At 37.6% G+C, this 18,223-nt stretch overlaps 1 protein-coding gene across 1 annotated transcript in view; it reads right to left on the bottom strand.

Moving 5' to 3' along the window:
* The window catches only part of TMEM178A (transmembrane protein 178A), a 100,859-nt gene extending 83,935 nt beyond the window's left edge, over positions 1-16,924 (bottom strand). Inside the window, exon 1 of the mRNA XM_075203722.1 lies at positions 16,137-16,924. Coding sequence (XP_075059823.1) covers positions 16,137-16,557 — 421 coding nt within the window. The 5' untranslated portion in view covers positions 16,558-16,924. The remainder of the gene's footprint in view (positions 1-16,136) is intronic.
* Positions 16,925-18,223: the final 1,299 nt, after the last annotated feature.

Here is an 18,223-nt window from a genome sequence, read left to right as displayed (position 1 = left end):
CTTAAAATTTGGCCTAACACAACAGAGATACTTAATGTATGGTATGTCGTACATAGGGACATATCTACCTGCTTCTGAAACTTCAAAGTTCTTACGGGTATGATAAGTACAACCGTATATAGACTATACATACCAGTATGGTTGCTTAGTGGTTAGCACTTCTGTCTCACAGCACTGGGGTCATGAGTTTGATTCCCAACCATGGCCTTATCTGTGTGGAGTTTGTATGTTCTCCCCGTGTTTGCGTGGATTTCCTCCGGGTGCTCCGGTTTCCTCTCACACTCCAAAAACATACTGGTAGGTTAATTGGCTGCTTTTAAATTGCCCATAGTCTCTCTCGGTCTGTGTGTGTAAGTTAGGGGATTTAGATTGTAAGCTCCAATGGGCAGGGACTGATGTGAATGAGTTCTCTGTACAGCGCTGCAGAATTAGTGGCTCTATATAAATGAATAGATGATGATTATTTAAAACAATATCTGCTTTACTAAACTACTTATAGAAAATAACACAATGTTTGAGCTGAGCTGCAAAACTACTCTTATGTTGCAGGCATATCTAAAAAACAGATATGGATTAGTAGTAGTTTATATCTTTGATATAGATTCAGGTAACATTACAGCAAAGTAGTTATAACTCAGTAGTGGGTAAGTATGTGGAGAATATGTTAGGCGAAGAATAGGATGGACTAAACTCTTAGAGAAAAAACTTAACTGATTCATTTAAATTATTTAAGCTTTATGATAGATGAGGAGAATTATAATGAGAAACGTTAGCCTACTGACTTAATGTAGAGAAAATTTGTCAATAACTGATCTCTTCCAGGAGATTGGTTACAAGTTTCACAAAATTCTTCATATACCAACCACACCCTTTACCTCCTGAGGCACAGGCTTGTTATTTATGAGAAACTGTCTATTTTAGATAGCTCAGTCCTAATAGTGAACATGTTAAATTAAATGCTGTGGAAAGCGATTTCAATCTTTGAGGGTTATTTACTTACTTACATTGCTCAAAGGTGCAAATCTACATGAAAACCCTAGTAACCAATCAGCAATTTACAATTTAGCTTTGTAGTGCAGTTACAAGTTATATTAGGAAAGCAAGTGTCTTTATTAATTGCTACGATTTAAGTGTAGTTTTGCACATTTCAGCGATGTTGGTAAGTAACCCTCTCTAAGTGTTAGCAATCTTATGCAACAACAATATATGCAATGTTTCTTATCTGTGCTCACTTGTGTAGTGATCGATAGATTCAGCCTTTAGAGATCAGGAAGGCAATCCACATCCCTCCAAAATGTAGTAATATTAAAGAAATATCTTAGTTCTAAAGACGCAAATAGAGTATGGGCCAAATTAGTGAAAGTCGTATGGATGTGTAAAAAACTCAAAACTGGTAATATAATATACTAATGATACAAGATTATTTTTATCTTCAGTGTTGATACAGTGCAATGCAGTACAAAACACAGATGCCGAGTCTGGTTAGTTGAGTGCAAAAAAAGACAGATAATTGCCTAATAAATAATCTGAAACATGATGCCTAAGTTAATAGTCACTACCAACAGGTTTGCAGTAAATACACCTTTTAATAAACAACTTTATACACAGAGACCACCCCTTAAAAAAACACAGACTCCAAAAACATAAATATAATTTTTTCAAAAAATACCTTCAGCATTCACCAGAATGATCTTACATCTATCTAATGAGTTCAAATTCTATTCAATTGGTGATAATAAGGCCAAAGGTCTTAGAAAACAGCAAGTGCCGTATATGCAAGGCATACCTGCACCCATATTGAACAAAAGACATTTCTTCAGATCCGCTTGTAGTTGAATACAGACTTGGGTATGCTCGAGTGACGTACGTTTTTAAAAGTACACATTACGTTTGTTTTGCATGTCTTAATGAATCGGGCCATGGATGCACCTCCTAGATTACCTCCAGTGTGTTAATTGTAGAGATAAGTGGTTTGGACTTGGAGAAATCCAACAGATCCTAGTTTTGGGGTTCCGAGTGAAATCGAGTCATGATTCGGTTTCGTGCACTAATTTCTGATCTCAAAACGAGGCACAACGTAATTTCTGGGAAAATTTTTATGCAAAAGTCGTGAGAGTTTTGGATCGATATCTTCTATACATATAGCCCTTCCTCGTTTTCTCATGTGCCATTTTAGAACAGACAGCGTGTATTTTCACCCTATACGCTGAAAATAGCGTATAGGGTGAAAGATGAACATAGAAAACAGTAGAATTGTGTGATTATTTTAAAGCAGTTATGTAGAGATCAGTCAGCTAGATTATTTTGATGATTAATTAGTTTTAATTGCAATCTTTCAGACAGTTTAAAAGGAATAGTGGCTACTAGTTGTTATTAATGCATATATAATAGTACTAGTATATAGATGGAGTTAGATATCATTCTTAGCTAAGTAGTAAATTTAATGAACAAAAGCGGTGTCCTTTTGTGGTAAGACTATTAGTAGAATAATCCAAAAAGCAAATAGATTTATTTCTTATATAATTAATTTTTTTTTAGTGAAAGTAATCTTGTGTGGGCAGTGACATCTGAATTAATTTTGATAAAAGCTGGGTGTTTACGTGTGAGTGTCAATACAGCTCCACAACCCAAAAAAAGCAATATATTCTGATCTTTTTTATTTTTCAATACTTGTCAATTTTGAAACGGTATTCAGTGACATCTATGTTAGCAAAAAGCGTTTGTTGCGTGTGAGTGTCAATACAGCTTTACACCCCGAAAAAACGCTATATATTCTAAACTTTTTTCTATTTTTCAATACTTGTTCATTTTGAAAGGGTCATTCAATGACATCTATATTTAAAAAAAGGGTGTTTGTGCGTGTGAGGGTCAAAGCAGCTGCACACCCCAGAGAGCATTATATAGTCTAATCATTTCTATTTTTCATTACTTGTCAATTTTGAAAGGGATATTCAGTGATATCTATATCTAAAAAAGGGTGTTTGCTTGTAAGGTTTTTTCTAGTCATTTTCGACATTCAGCGACTGCATGTAGAACGTTGCATCGGCTGCAAAAAAAATGACATCTGCCATGCCACCAACTGAAGCAAGCCCATTAGACAAATTAAACAACAGCAAAAATTAGTGTAAGGTACAAGAGTTAAAAATGTTGAAACATTACGCACACACTAAATCTGGAACATTAGAATGCATCATGGAGAGTGAAGAAACAGTAACAATCAGATGTCATTAGATGGACAGAAGCATCAGTAGATAATAAGACAAGTAGATACCCGAATGTAAAGCACTAAGTAATAGTACTGTATATAGGTAAATGATGCTGATGGATGAAGGTGGCCTGCAACCATACAAAAAACGTCAAAGACTAGTACTATCCGATGAGCAGAGAGAGCATTCATCAGTTTCCAAGAGCAGAGCTTTCATACCTTGTTTTACTTATACACTCTGTGCCGTAATGCTGCCCTTCTGAATCAAACCAGGGGACTCGTATATATCTATGGGAAGGGCTGAAGAATCATTCCCCCAGAAGAAGATTCATCCAACCCTAGGGTAAAGGGGACTCCCCAAGACTAACTGCAGATCTGGTCCTCAAAACAAATGAATATAAATATGGAATGTATATAAATAATATTTATATTTTCTATTACTGAAGTGTAAGAAATATATAAAACAGACAGATCAGATAGGCCAATAGTTGCTCTTCCCACACATGTAAATATGTATTTTACTCACAATGATGCAGATTTGGTTGCCCAAAAACATGTATTGACAATGCAATTGAAAGTCTACATTCTGAAAAATTAAAAGAACGACTTTGGCCCTGGCAAAGAATACATGTAGAGATGGAGATATGATGGCTGATGATTTATGCTAAGTGATGGAGTACCTTTAACAGTGCAAGTTTTCATAAAATAATTAGGACCACCTGTGGATCTTTCAAAATGTGTCAGTCAGTAATGAATACACCTGTGCTCCAGCAAGTGATATGGAAAACATACACTGTTAGGGGTACTTGAGGACTAGGGTTGGGAAATGCTGGTATAGACTGATTAATTATTTTTGGAATTGAATGGGAGAAAGCATATACAACAATGGCAAAATTACAAAATCCTTCATTAAGACAGCTCACTGCAGACCAGGGAGGGCTGGCAAATTTTGGCTCGGTGGGTTAAGACTCGACTCAACAACCTATTAGGAACATTTTAAAGAGATAAAAATGCAGGTGGCCCAGTGACCCAACCCAAGTAAGCCCATTATGGGACTTGCCGAGGGGGCAGATGCCCTCCTGATGCCCTTCAGCCCAGCCTGTCCCTGCTGCAGATTTTGGCTAAAATTAGTGACAATTTAGGACGGGATCGTTAGAAAATAGACTGGAAATGACTGTACAAAAATGTTAATGCTATAAATAGTAATATAGGAGCAAAAGCATCTCAAAATGACATTATTTTACCTATTTTCACAATCTTTAATTAAATCCAAAAACCAAAACCTGTCAAGATTTTTTGGCATAACCAGTTACAAAACCAAAACACGAACACGTTTTAAAACCAAAACCACATTCAAAACCAAAACAAGGGGGTCAGCGCACATCTCTAGTTATTAGTATTATGTTTTAATATTTTTTGTTTTGTATCATTTCGGGAACAAAATCTATTTTATTACAGACAAAGCTTCTATTAATGATGGCCTTTAAGGACACTCATGATACTACAGAATGAGGAGTGTGAACCAATGTGTTATTCTTCTTAGATGCAGCTGAAAGAGCATGTTCTTTTATTTCCAAAGCAAAGAAAACAATGACTGCACTGATTATGATCATGAGACAATAAAGAATTTAACGTATCTTTTTAGCATGTATTTGTTTCATTGAATACATTTTAAGGGTTCATCTATATTCATTAAGTGAGCTGAGATGTCATTGTCTATCAGGATGCTGTGTATTGCTTGAGTAATTAAATGAGATTTACTAAGAGGAGAAACAGGAACAGAATCAGCAATCAAAGTGCTCACTATAACCAACTCCATTTGCTATATTATTCTAAACCAGATATTAAATAGCCTTTAAACGTAAGGTTGAGTATGAAGAAGTATCATAACACTTTCACAAATATACAGTATAATTAAAAGGGGTTGGTCTCTTTGGGGCAGACACTTCTCAAAGAATTTCTCCCCTTCAGTACAGCAAGTAGGCAAATATCTTGGGTACCAGACCATACATCAGTTTGTTCACTTTTGCTTCAAGGAAAACTACAGTAATGAGTTTTACAAAATTCCATATCTCCACAATAGAGTTCTATAGAATAACATCCATAGTGCTCTATTGTAGTCAGTAAATAGCCCATTTACATGACAGTCAACAGTCCTGAATTACCCTGGACAGTCCTGTGATTTTAACTATTTGTCATTAATATATATAGCAAAGGCTGAATAATATACAAAAAATATCTAAAGTGTTTATACTTAACTAAATATAATCACCATGTTTTCTTTTACTTCCCTGCAGCAGGTTGCCCTTTAAGAAAGAGAGGCGCTTCTTCAACAAAGAAGGCAAAGTCTTAGTAATATCTTTGCAAACTTGCACCATGTAGATTGGTTGATTCCTTTACAGTGGCAGTGCCAGTGATGTCAACTCAAATAACTCTCAGCTGTTTGATCTGATCACATCAGGGGGCAAATGTATCAAGCTGCGATTTGAGTTTTTCAGAGACTTTCTCGTGCAAGTTTACCTCACCGATGTATGAAAGTGCAAGTTGATAGTAAATCGCCAGTAAAGTGAATTTACCAAAATCGCCATTCTACAAATTGCTACAAATTGCCGTCCTGACATTTGGCCACTTTAACAATACAAGTCACCATATGTAGGAAGCAGCGATTTTGCAAACTCGCTAGAGAAAATCACCTTATTCAACATGCTGCTTTGCATAGGTCGAGATTAGTAATCTCATCAGCTTTCCACTGCTGGCCAATGGTAACATAACAGGAGGTACAATACAAGTTTTAATTATGAGGGTAATCATGATTTCTTGTTCAGAGGGGCAATTATTTTTATTAATGATCTTAAGGGGGCCAAATTATTTTATGAATAAATTAGTGGGCCAAATTTCATTAATGGTTATATGTAGTGGACATTTTTTTTTTTATTACTATATTATAGTGCCATACTATTTCATTACAAATGGGGCAATAATTATTTATTTTCTTAATATTTCCATATGGGGACAACATTCAAAGTACATACTTGTGGCACTACAAGTGGCAGCATGCACTTGTGCTCATCTTCCTGTCTCCAACGTGAAAATTTTAATTTGAGAAGTGATGTGTCTTCAAATGGTTTAATCTTACCTTGAAATTAATATTATGGCTGGTAAACAGTTAAAAGGGATACTCATCTAAAAAAATATAGTATTCACCACCTTCAGCATTCCTCCCCCTAATCCTGCAACAGTCAGGAGGGATTTTGCATTGCCGGTAATTTCTTTATGCAAGCATGGGGGCTAATTATTTAATTAATAGTGAGAAATATTAATTTATTGGTGGGGGGACTATTAACTTTAATAGAGTGGACATGGTGCCTATTAATTATTGGTGGGCTGAAGTGATGTGACTATTAATTTAATGATTTAATGTTGGAGTGATTTGGGGCCTAACTGAATATGGGTCTCAGTTTGGGGAGATGGACAGCTGTTTATTAAATGTGAGTATTAATTATTTAATGTTGGTGCCGTTTGGGTGGAAAGGGCGTATTTATTCAACTGTCAATGTTATTCATTTAATGTCTGGGCTTTATAGGGGGGAAATTGGTTAATAAATGTGAATACTATTAATTTTAATGAACATGGAGGAGAGAGCAGAAGAGGTTGCCAACTTTTCTGATTCTGGTAGGACAGTCATGATTTTGGGTGACTTAATCCTTACTACAGGGACAGTTGGGATGTACCCACTTCACAATGCTCTGCCATTGAAGGGAGAGCTGTGTACACATACCAGTAAGGTACGCAGCATTGCTCATGTATTTGAAGTGGATGGAAAGAGTTGGAGAGCGACCACTACTTGCTAAAAATTAGAGCCATGCCCCTTACATGATGACTATGTTCTATCTGGTGGCATGGAAACTCTCCTCTAGAAATCCTGCATTTTTACCTATGTTGGAGTGCAAATGTAATTCCAAAATATATCACATACTTGCCAACATTTTTTTTTCTTTTTCCGGGAGATGCCGGCTGGGACGTGGGCGTGCAGGGGGCGGGGCTGCGAAATCGCGTCATTTTGGCCCCGCCCCCGTGACGGAATGACGCAAATCGCGTCATTTTACAGTGGGGGCGGGGCTAAACGCCGCGATTCCGGGTGAATCGCAGCGTTTAAACTAAATTTTTCCCCTTTCCTATCAGGGAGATTGCCACACTCGTCCGTGAGACTCTCGCAAAATGCGGGAGTCTCCCGGACAATCCGGGAGAGTTGGCAAGTATGATATATCAGCAACATTCAAATACTGTATAGATTTTCACGCATATTACTTTACATCACCAAGTTTTAACTCTTAACATGGACCGAAACTAAATGCACAATTGAAAAGATAATTTTGTAGATCATACTCATTTCCAAACTGGCAAATCACTGCTTTATTTGGCAATGTTATTACTTTGATGTCTAGCAACCAGGCCCAGTGATACCATTAGGCAGTTTGTTGCAGCTGCCTATGGGGAAATTGGAATGCCACTGGTGCAACTCAGTCAGCACAAAGATCACACTGCTATGCTGCTATGCTGCTGCCTGAAGTGTCAACAGAAGGCTGCAGGGTCATAGCACTGACAGAGCAACAAGGGCAGTCCTTCATACTGCTCTGTCTCTCTGCAATCACAGTGGAGGTGAGCTGCTGCAAATGCTCCTGTTGAAAATCAATGGAGGAGAATCAAATAAGAAGAACGGGCAATGTGGGTTTGAAGACCCTGGTCCTGATTCATTAAGGAAAGTAAGGTAAAAAAAAGGAGTAAATTTGATCCCAGACAAAACCATGTTACAATGCAAGGGGTGCATATTAGTTTATAATTTTCAACATAAAGAAAATACTGGCTTTATTGTCATGTAGCACACAAAAACTTGATAGCTTTATTTTGTACTCAGAAACTTAAAGATGATCTAGGACATGTCCTATCCCAACTATAAATCTGTCCCCATATTGTAAATTTACCTCCTTCTCCAATGCAACATGGCTTTGCCAAGGTGCAAAGTTACTCCTTTTTTTTTCTTTGCTCTCCTTAATGACTTGAGGTTCTAATTATTTAACCTAGACACAGTGTCCTTACTTATCCTTTATTTAACACTCCACCTCACATCATTTAAGAATAACCTGTTTAACTTATGTAACCATATCCCTATTAACATAAATACTCATGGCATACAATAGCATATATTAACCAAACGCATAGGCACAACGAATGTTCATAAACTGTAAGGCAGCTAGATGTGAAAGTTAAGAGTTTGCAGATAGGGCGATGAATCACGAGTATCTCTATGCTTCAAAAGCATGGGTCCAAAAATCGCACCGTGTAGCTCACAGTGCAGCACACTGGTGGAAAGAGGGACATGTAAGAGAAAAGCTGGTGGGCAGGTGGGGCATATGAAGGAAAAGTTGATGGACAGGGAGGCATGTGAAAGAAAAACTGGTGGGCAGAAAGCAAGTGAGAGAAAAGTCAGTGAGAAGCAGAAGGTATGTGAGAAAAAAGCTAGTGGGCTGGAGGATAGTAGGTACAATACAGGTGGGTAGCAGGACACGTGAGAAAAAAGGTGGTTGGCAGAGGGGTATGTAGAGGAAAAGCTGGTGGGCAGCAGGGGATATGTTAAAAAAAAGTCTAGTGGGCAGAATGCATGTTAGGGAAATATTGGTTGGCAGGGGGTATGTGAGAAAAAAAATTAATGGACAGGGGGGCATGTGAGAGAAAAGATGGTGGGCAGATGAGCATGTGAGGGAGTTGGAGATCAGTGGGGGGCATGTTAGAAAAAAGCGGTGGGCAGGGGGCATGTGAGGGAAGAAGCTGATGGGCAGAGAAGTATGTGAGGGAAAAGCTGGTGGGTAGATGGATATTATTTTGCTTTGTCTAACATCTAAAATTTTAAACCAAACCCTCTAGAAAACAATAAGTTTGCTCCTAGGCAGCAGTGGTGTTGAGACAGACATCAGTACATCTGTACTGCAGCATTGCCAGATAGCCAGAAGGAGACAAAGGGGTAAATGTATCATACCCCGGTTTTTCCATCTCGCGGGAGATCGGTGTCTTCGCAGCTAAAATTTAAAGGGGCAATGGCTTGTAAAGGCAAATAAAACACTTTGGGATAAATGTATTATACGCCGGTTTTTCCATCTCGCGGGAGATCGGCGTCTTCGCAGCTAAAATTTAAAGGGGCGATGGCTTGTAAAGGCAAGTTTGCCTTTACAAGCCATTGCCCCTTTAAATTTTAGCTCACAGACGCCGATCTCCCGCGAGATGGAAAAACCGGGGTATGATACATTTACCCCAAAGTGTTTTATTTTACAAAAGCCAAGTATGTGTGGAACTGGGAACTATTGCCCCTCCTCCACCCAATACCCATTCCCAGTTTCTCACATACTTGTGGCTGTAGACTTAACTTTGCCTAGGATGCAACGAAATCTTGAATCGGCCCTACTGGCAACACATTACTATTTCCCAGGGAATCGAGTCTGCAAAGTGTGATCAGAATTAGGATGAAAATGTATTACATATACATCTAAAAATAATGTTCTCCACCCAATAATTTAATGATGGATTTTCCTGAATATTGAACTGAACTCAAAGCATTTAATGTTTAGGGAGGCTTTAGAAGTTAGCTAGAATTAAGAAACATGCTGTTATAGTTCATTGATATTTATATTTATATATTTCCTACCAGTTTGATTGATCTGTGAGAAAAATCAGTATAATAAAATTAAGTATCAAGATTAGTTGAGCTGAGCTCTGTCATCTCCATAATGTTAACATTTGTGTGCAAATCTCCCAAATTTATTTATAGGTTTCTATTGACCACTGAAAATATTGCAGAAATAAGAAACATCCTGTTTACTTCATCTATGCTTTCATCATTTGAATGAAAAGAGGATCCAATTTTATTTTCAAGATCTGATCCCCAATGGTTTCCTGTGTTCTTTTGACTTGTTTTTATTTTTCTGCATTCAGATTCCCATGGTAATCCAAAATTTATTCACACTGAGCAGGCAGAGTATTCAAAATTCTCCATGCAGAACATGAAGTATTTATAGTACTAACATCTGAGTATAAGCATAGATTTTGATGTAAAGGCATCACCAATAGTGCTGGCTACAAGCTAAAGAAATCATATCATTTGAATGTGTTTTTTTGTTGACTATGATATTTATGTTTCTTATGATATTTTATATATTTATTCAGAGGCGTGACATGGGGAGGGGGAAACGAAGCAGGGTCGAGAATCCTATGCACAGACAAGATATGATGGGGCACAGTATAATACAGGGGGAATAAAGATTGAAGTGGCAAAAGGAGAGGTAAAAATTATAAATATCCTTCCCAAATTTGAAGCATCTTGAATCAGGACAGGGATCATGGCCATATGGTGATGTCAGCGTAGGCGTAGCCACACCTGTGGCCAACCCTATCACTTCTGAAACTCCCTTCCCTATTGAATATCTATTCATTACTGTACACACCATGCGTAGGTGGACGCAGCAGCTTTTCACTGTTACACAGCATGAGAGACCACTCCTGATTGCCTGCCCATTTATTTAGTAGTCAGGCTTACTGGATATTAACTAATTTTGCATGGGAATCTCCTCAATAGTGGTGTGTGTCATCTATGTGGGTTTTTTTTGGGGGGAAATATTAATTAATTGAATATTTATTTTTAATCATAAGGTGGCACACATCTTATTTCTAATCATTAGGCACCACATGTCTTTATTTTAAACCATAAGGCAGCACAAACATTATTTTAATTTCTATGGAGCCACATGATATTATTGTAATTTATAAAGGGGGAAAGTTTTATTTGAATTGCACTAATTGGAGCAAAAAATTTTTTTGCTATCCTAAGGGAGCAATGCAATTTATGGCTTTTGAAACTGCCACACATCGCCAATGGTTTGGGTTTTCATCCTCCATACCACTGGATAGCAAATCCTGAGGTGTGAAGTTGAAAACTACCAGAGATGTGTGATAGTTTTACATCTGCCAAAAAAAAGTATTTTTTAGTAATTTTTCCCCTCTAGTCTCTTAGGGCTGTGTAATATGCTGGCCAACTAGGGGTTATAGTTTCAATACTTATTGGCTATACAACATGCAGAATAATTGGGGGCTAAATAACAAACTGGTCAATGGATCCACTATGCAAATATCCATTCATAGTCAGGTGCAACTTTTGCCTAGGTGCAATATTTGCACCCGAGAAAATCATGTTGCACTGAAAGATCTACTCCACTTTTGCATTATATATATATATATATATATATATATATATATATATATATATATATATATATATATATATCACACTTGTTTTTCCTAAAAATTGTTTATTTGCTGTTCACTTGCATTTTTGTCAGCTGCAAGGTCATATTAAAGGGAAAGGTCTGACATGATTTCTCTTGATTTCAGGCTTTACATCACAAACACCGGCAATTTAAAAGCGTGTGTATAGTTTTTATGTCCACTGTGACTTATATATTATATCTACTGTTTTGTACATATAAAAGCTGTTATGTGTTTTTGTCAAGTTTTAAATTTCTTTTTCTTATTTAATAGCAAAGGTAGACTTCGTTGTCAACCGTGGCACACTAAAGTAACACAAAATCTACAAAAACTTTCTCGTAAAGCTGAACGTCACTGGCGTAAATCTTGTACCTCTAATGATATCAGCACATATACTGATATCTACCACTCCTATCAAAGTGCTCTGGTCACTTCTAAACAAGAATACTTCCAATCTCTCATCTATGCTCAGGCTTCTAACCCCAAACGCCTTTTTAACACATTTAAATCTCTTCTCAATTCTCCCAACCCAAAACCTCCGACTACCATCAGTGCCCAGGACTTTGCTTCCTATTTCAAGGACAAAATTTATAAGATCACACTTGAAATGGTCTCATCTCCCTCGACTAGCAATCAGCTCAATTCCTTCCCAGCATCCTCTGACACCCTCTCTTCATTTGATCCCGCAAATGAAGAGGAAGCTTCTAACTCTTTCTTATCTTCCTACTCTACCTCCTGTCCACTTGATCTCATACCCTCACAACTTGGCAGGTACTTGTCATGTGTGCTCATTCCACCTCTAACTAAAATCTGCAATCTATCTCCCTCTACTGGTATCTTTCCATCACTATTTAAGCATGCAGTGATTACTCCTATTTGAAAAAAACAAGATTCTGACCCAAACTCTCTCTAAAATTACCGCCCCATCTCTCAGCTCTCATGCCCCTCCAAACTTCTCAAGAGAATTGCCTACACACGCCTCACACGTTTCCTTTCTGCAAACAACCCATTAGATGCTCTTCAATCAGGCTTTAACTCTCAACATTCCACAAAGACCACGCTGACCAAGGTTGTCAATGATCTGAAAACAGTTAAAACTAAAGGTGATTGCTCTCTTCTGATTCTCCTGGATCTCTTGCTGCATCTGACACTGTTGACCACTCTCTCCTCATACAGACGCTACAATCCCTAGGTCTTCAAGACACTGTCCTATCCTGGTTCTCATCCTACCTATCTAATCGCTCTTTCAGTGTTCATTTCTCTGGAACAACCTCCACTCTGCTTCCTTTATCAGTTGGACAAATATGCAATATGATGTAGCACTTATCCTTGTGTATCAAACCATTAATCCATAGATTGTAAGCTTGCGAGCAGGGCCCTCTTACCTTTCTGTATGTATGTATTTCCCAGTATTGTTTTACTACTGTTTGTATACAATTGTAAAGCACTACGGACTCTGCTGGCGCTATATAAAAAAATGTTGATGATGATGATAATGATATTAGGAGTTGTGTGGGACTCGGGCCCTGGTCTCAGTGGTCCGTCATTATCAGAGCCAATTTTGTCCTAAAGAATACAGACCCCACCATTGCTAAACTCCCCCAGGACCAGTCACCAATGCGCTGCCTTCCTTTCTAGTCATGGCCTCCCACTGTCTCCAGTCATCCATGTATCTTCTCATTAGCACCTCTCCTCCTAATCCCCCTCCTCAAGCCTGTCTGTTCCACCACTCCCCTTACTACATATGGATGTGTGGCTCCCTCCATCAGCTTTGGAAGACAGGTAAATGACATTGGGTGATTAATGTTATCTGGTGGGGGGGGGGGTTATACTATGTAGGGTGGACATTATTCTGAAGTGTGGGGTGTTATTTATAATATGTGGGTAGGTAATAGTATTTATTTGGGGTCTGGTGGGGCTATTTTGAAATGCCCACTGTAGCAGAAATCCACCAAGATGCTTCCCCTATAGAAAGACACTTTCTGGACTGGTGGTAATACTAGTAAAACCTTTTCCATAGTCAGTGAAATATACAGATTCTATCTCTCTTCCTCTTAGTATCTGTGCCGTGTCCATCAAATGACCAGCCTTTCTCTCTCTCCCACTCTCTCTCTCTCTCTCTCTCTCTCTCTCTCTTTCGCAAAGGGCATGTGAGGAGGTTTGTGGGGCATATGGGGAATTCTGAGAAAGAATTGGTATATTCAAGTATAAAGGGATGTGACATTTTTTTTTTTTTTTACATTAAACAATTTAATGGGGCTTTCTTATACTGCTAGTGAAGTTGTCTTATATTAGGATATATGTGGTATAGGTCTGAGAAGTTGTGATTTTTACCACCCACTTTGAAATGTATTACAAATTTGTGCCAAGTTGCAATATGCTGACAACATTTCAGCGCTTTTGACATTTTTGGAGGGCATAAAGCCATTATGTTGATACATCCCATAACATCTGTACAACGAGCACATCAAAACTTGTCGCCAAAAATCTGTCTAAGGATTACTATACTGCAGAAAATAAGCTTATGTGTATATATGTATTATAGACAGTTATACTAAAGTTGCATCTATATAGGTCCAGGAAAACATTATACTAGACAACCAAATTACATACATAGTATATCTTGGTTTGGTAGTAGATTGTAAAAAAAAGTATTAAATGCGAGAGGTGGAATTCTATATAACTAAAAATTGATGTTAGACCCTGATTGCCTATTTCGACATTGTAGCAACCTCAAGAACTGCTGATCAATGTATATCAATAAACAGTCTGACTCCTCATGTGCTTGTATGCCAGATACAGATGCAGTGGTGGACTTCCAAATAACACGTCAGAAATGTGCTCATTTTTAATTTTGTTAAATGTGATTAAATGCTTTAGCTAAGGTGGCCACTTGAGAAAGGTTATGCAATTATGCACATAATAAAGTGAAACACGTTATTCATTACATACATTAATGGTTGGAAAATTAGATTGTTGTGACACAACTGAGATTTAACTGTGTAGGTCAAATCTTGCCTGCCTATGTTTCCAGTTTAGCTACCTGCATTACCAGAATTATTTCAGGTAAATTCTAGAATTTAGATCCACTTCTTAACAAGCCCATTTACTAACAAGGAAGTGTAATTCTTTGTCCTTTTTAAACAGAAGAAATAAATGTCTCAGTTCCTTCCTCTGATCCAGTTTATTTCATTTCTCATATTGATGTGCTCCATTTCCTAAGGGTGCCAGCTGCAGTTTACACTAGCGTACAGGGTACAGTCCATTAACTCCGGTTCTATGGTGTCAAAGATACATTCTGTGCGAATACATATACAATAAGCATTCATTGGCATCAACACTTTCTAAGCAATGGCATTACATAAATTGCAGATGGCTTGTAAATAAATCTACGATGCGTAGCTAGGCAACAATTATAAAACCCAATCTGAATTTGAATAATTTTATGGTGCTAATCATAACAAAAAAATAATCATTTAACTAACTTTACATTAGAAATACAAATGTAACAACTTTCTACTTTTAAGGGACTCCTATTTTCATTGCATTTTAATTATTTCCACTGAATTGGAACCGACAACACCATTGAAAACCTAAATTTTATTTTAGATAACTGTCTTAAACACACAATGATTATGAAGCAGAAAACAACAGCTGCTAACCCCAATAACATTTACTCTCATAATAACATATTTAAGATAGCTTACATCTCATTTTAAACTGACATTATATATTGATGTATGTATGTACACACATCTTAAAAATAGTCAGTATTCTTGTACAGATGTTACTTGTTTTCCTAATTCAAAAGTAAAAGCCAAAACAGGCATATATATTTATTCAAATACATGTATAGTGAGTATAAATTATATGTCTCAGCAATATCTTCTGAACTAATAAAATTATGGTTGTTTTATAATTTTCTAAATTAATTTAATATTTAGTGGGATGTGTCACATATCAGAAACATACAGTACTGATTTGCGTACCGAGAAGTATAGTAGAACATAAGGGACCGACTGGCTGTTTCCTAACTGATACATTGTATACTGATAAGATAGATGTACAACAGGGAACAGTTTGGGTTTGACACCTACTAAGTTAATGCTTGCAGTTCAAACAGAATTGTAACTCTCATAATTTGTCTGTAGCTTCCATTGTCTGGAAAGCACAGATGAAAATCAGTGCATATTAAATGATATAGTACCAACAGCATACGTTTGTGTAGTGTATATAGAACACTAATTCTTGTCCTTACATGCACACTTTTGGGCACAATTGCATGATTTTCCTTCGGTCACACCATTTGTTAAAAGAACAGTAAGCAATAGACAGTAATGCGGTATTGCTATTAATAACTCGAGGTTACAAAGTGAATATGCAAGAAGATTGCCGGTTTTACAACAGGGGTTAAAATGACGTATTTAAAAGCAGTTCAGAGACAACTAGCCTTAAACGTAAACTTTTCAGAAGACCAAAACTCCACTCTGCTAGTTCAAACATTTAACGTATTTATCTATTTCATCTAATCTATCCATCTGATCAAGACAGCCACATGTACATAGTATCTATTAAACCTCAGTCTCCATCTCCCAGTTTCACCCTATATGCCCATGCCCACCTTTCAGGATGAGGTTGTCAATGTCCTTGTCAATTCCCATAATGTAGCATTTCCTCCACAGCCCGGAGTAAGTAGAAAAGAGGGGGCGTCCGCAGTCTGACTCAAGAACCCCCAGTCCCAACAAAGACCTCCAATTTTCCAGCAGATCCTCGGGCTCTCTGACCCCACCAGCAGGGGCTGGCGAGAGAAGTCCCATCCTGCGGCTCTTGGAGGAGTCCCCACGGAAGGGTAGCTGATAGAGGGGCATGAGTCTGTTCTTCTGGTCTGTAGGATCCGAGTTGCCCTGACTCTCACAGATTTCTTTGTGTTTGCGAGTATCTGTCTCATACCAATGATCTGTAAATATAGCTGTGACAAGCAGAATCAGAGAGAAAAGGCTCAGAGCCAGGCTAATAGCGGTGACCAAGCCCCGTGTCTCCATGTCTCTTTGTGCAGCATCACACCAAGGAGACACTGGCTGGCATGATGCTGCTTTGATTCAGGCAATACACTCCCCTCCTCTCACTCCTCTTTGTGCCTTTCCAACCATTAAGCCACCCCTTCTGTGATCTGCAACCTCCACAACATGCTAGATGCTTCTTTTTCATATCCTAAACCATAATTTCAGCTCCCCTGCGTCTTCAGCCTGCTTTCAGCCAAAAAATGAACAGTGAAGATGCCGTGAGTTGTGCAATACAGAGATACAAAACTCAGTGTTTTGTGTGTCTTGCAAGCTCCAGACTGCAGGCAGCAGCTCTGATATCCAGTCATCCACTGAATTGTCTTTCAGCTGTCTTCTTCCTTCCTTCCCTATAACATTATCTCCTCTCTTTCTGACGCCCCACCTTCTCTCTCTCTCTCTCTCTCTCTCTCTCTCTCTCTCTCTCTCTCTCTCTCTCTCTCTCTCTCTCTCTCTCTCCTCTCTCTCTTTCTCTTCTTTCCTTTTACTCTTTCTTCAAAGCAGCATGGCTACAAATCACTAAATCAAGAAGTAGATGGATATTTATACCTGATAAGTTAATAAATAATGTACAGTCTAATCAATCACAATAATGATCTACCACAGCATGTGCCCTTCTCAGATCCAGGCAGGGCACAACAAGGTCACAAAGACAAATATGTAACACAGCAGTTTAGAGAGACTAAAACCTAAATATCCGCTCAGTGACATAACCCTACAAATTCCAAACACCACAATCATTATGTAGACACTGAAACATAATGTTTTTACAACTTTCTTTAAAGCTCGGAATGGGATGGAAAATCTTTTCTTTCCTTACTGTTACATACTCATTATTCATTGCATTAATCAATATTGTTGTTATAGAAGATACGATTATGAAATCTTAAAAAAATCATAACTCTGATTTATGACTATATTTCTTATTCATACTAATATTATTGCATATAATTTTTCTTTTACCTTGTCCGAAGCCTCTATATTAATTATAAATGCACTGGAATACTAGTGTATGACAGGTAGGAATTGACAATGAAGTTTCTGTTTTTAAAAATGAGCTCAGGTTTTTTGAAATGACAAATCTGATGACTGAATTATACAGGAAAACACATACAAGACAAGTCATACATTGAATCTGCCAGCAGACTAGACAAGGAATAAAACAATGTAATTGCTCTTTTAAATTTGTGGATTGATAAAAACAAGCTGTTAGCTCTCCTCAGTGGTGTGTAATATATGTAGCTGTGTATATGAATGTTAAATGCTAGCACTTTAAGTTATCAGTCTCTCAATTACTGTGATTGAGCTGTCATGTCTGTCAGTTCCAATTAGACACCTTTAAAATATGCATGCTGCTTGCCAGAGATAAATATCTAAAATACATGGAATAGAGTTAAGAAGCATAAAGTGTAAAGTTTAAATAAGCATGGAGTTTAAAGGTATGTGCTCCACTTTTTGTGTACTTTATAGCCTTTTATCCCAAGACTAGTTCATAGAACATACAGTTGGTCATATTACATAAGCACATCATTAATACAGTAACAGGAACTCAGTATTTACTGTGCTTGCTATTTACAAGCAAAGGCATAAAAGTAATAACAATGTTACACATGTCGAAGATATGCAGATGCTAAATTTCTTAGAGAAT

The sequence above is a fragment of the Mixophyes fleayi genome, chromosome 3 (assembly GCF_038048845.1).
Source record: "Mixophyes fleayi isolate aMixFle1 chromosome 3, aMixFle1.hap1, whole genome shotgun sequence".
NCBI lineage: Eukaryota > Metazoa > Chordata > Amphibia > Anura > Limnodynastidae > Mixophyes > Mixophyes fleayi.
Note: the sequence above shows the minus strand (reverse complement) of the source record. Positions and strands in the feature narration are given on the sequence as shown.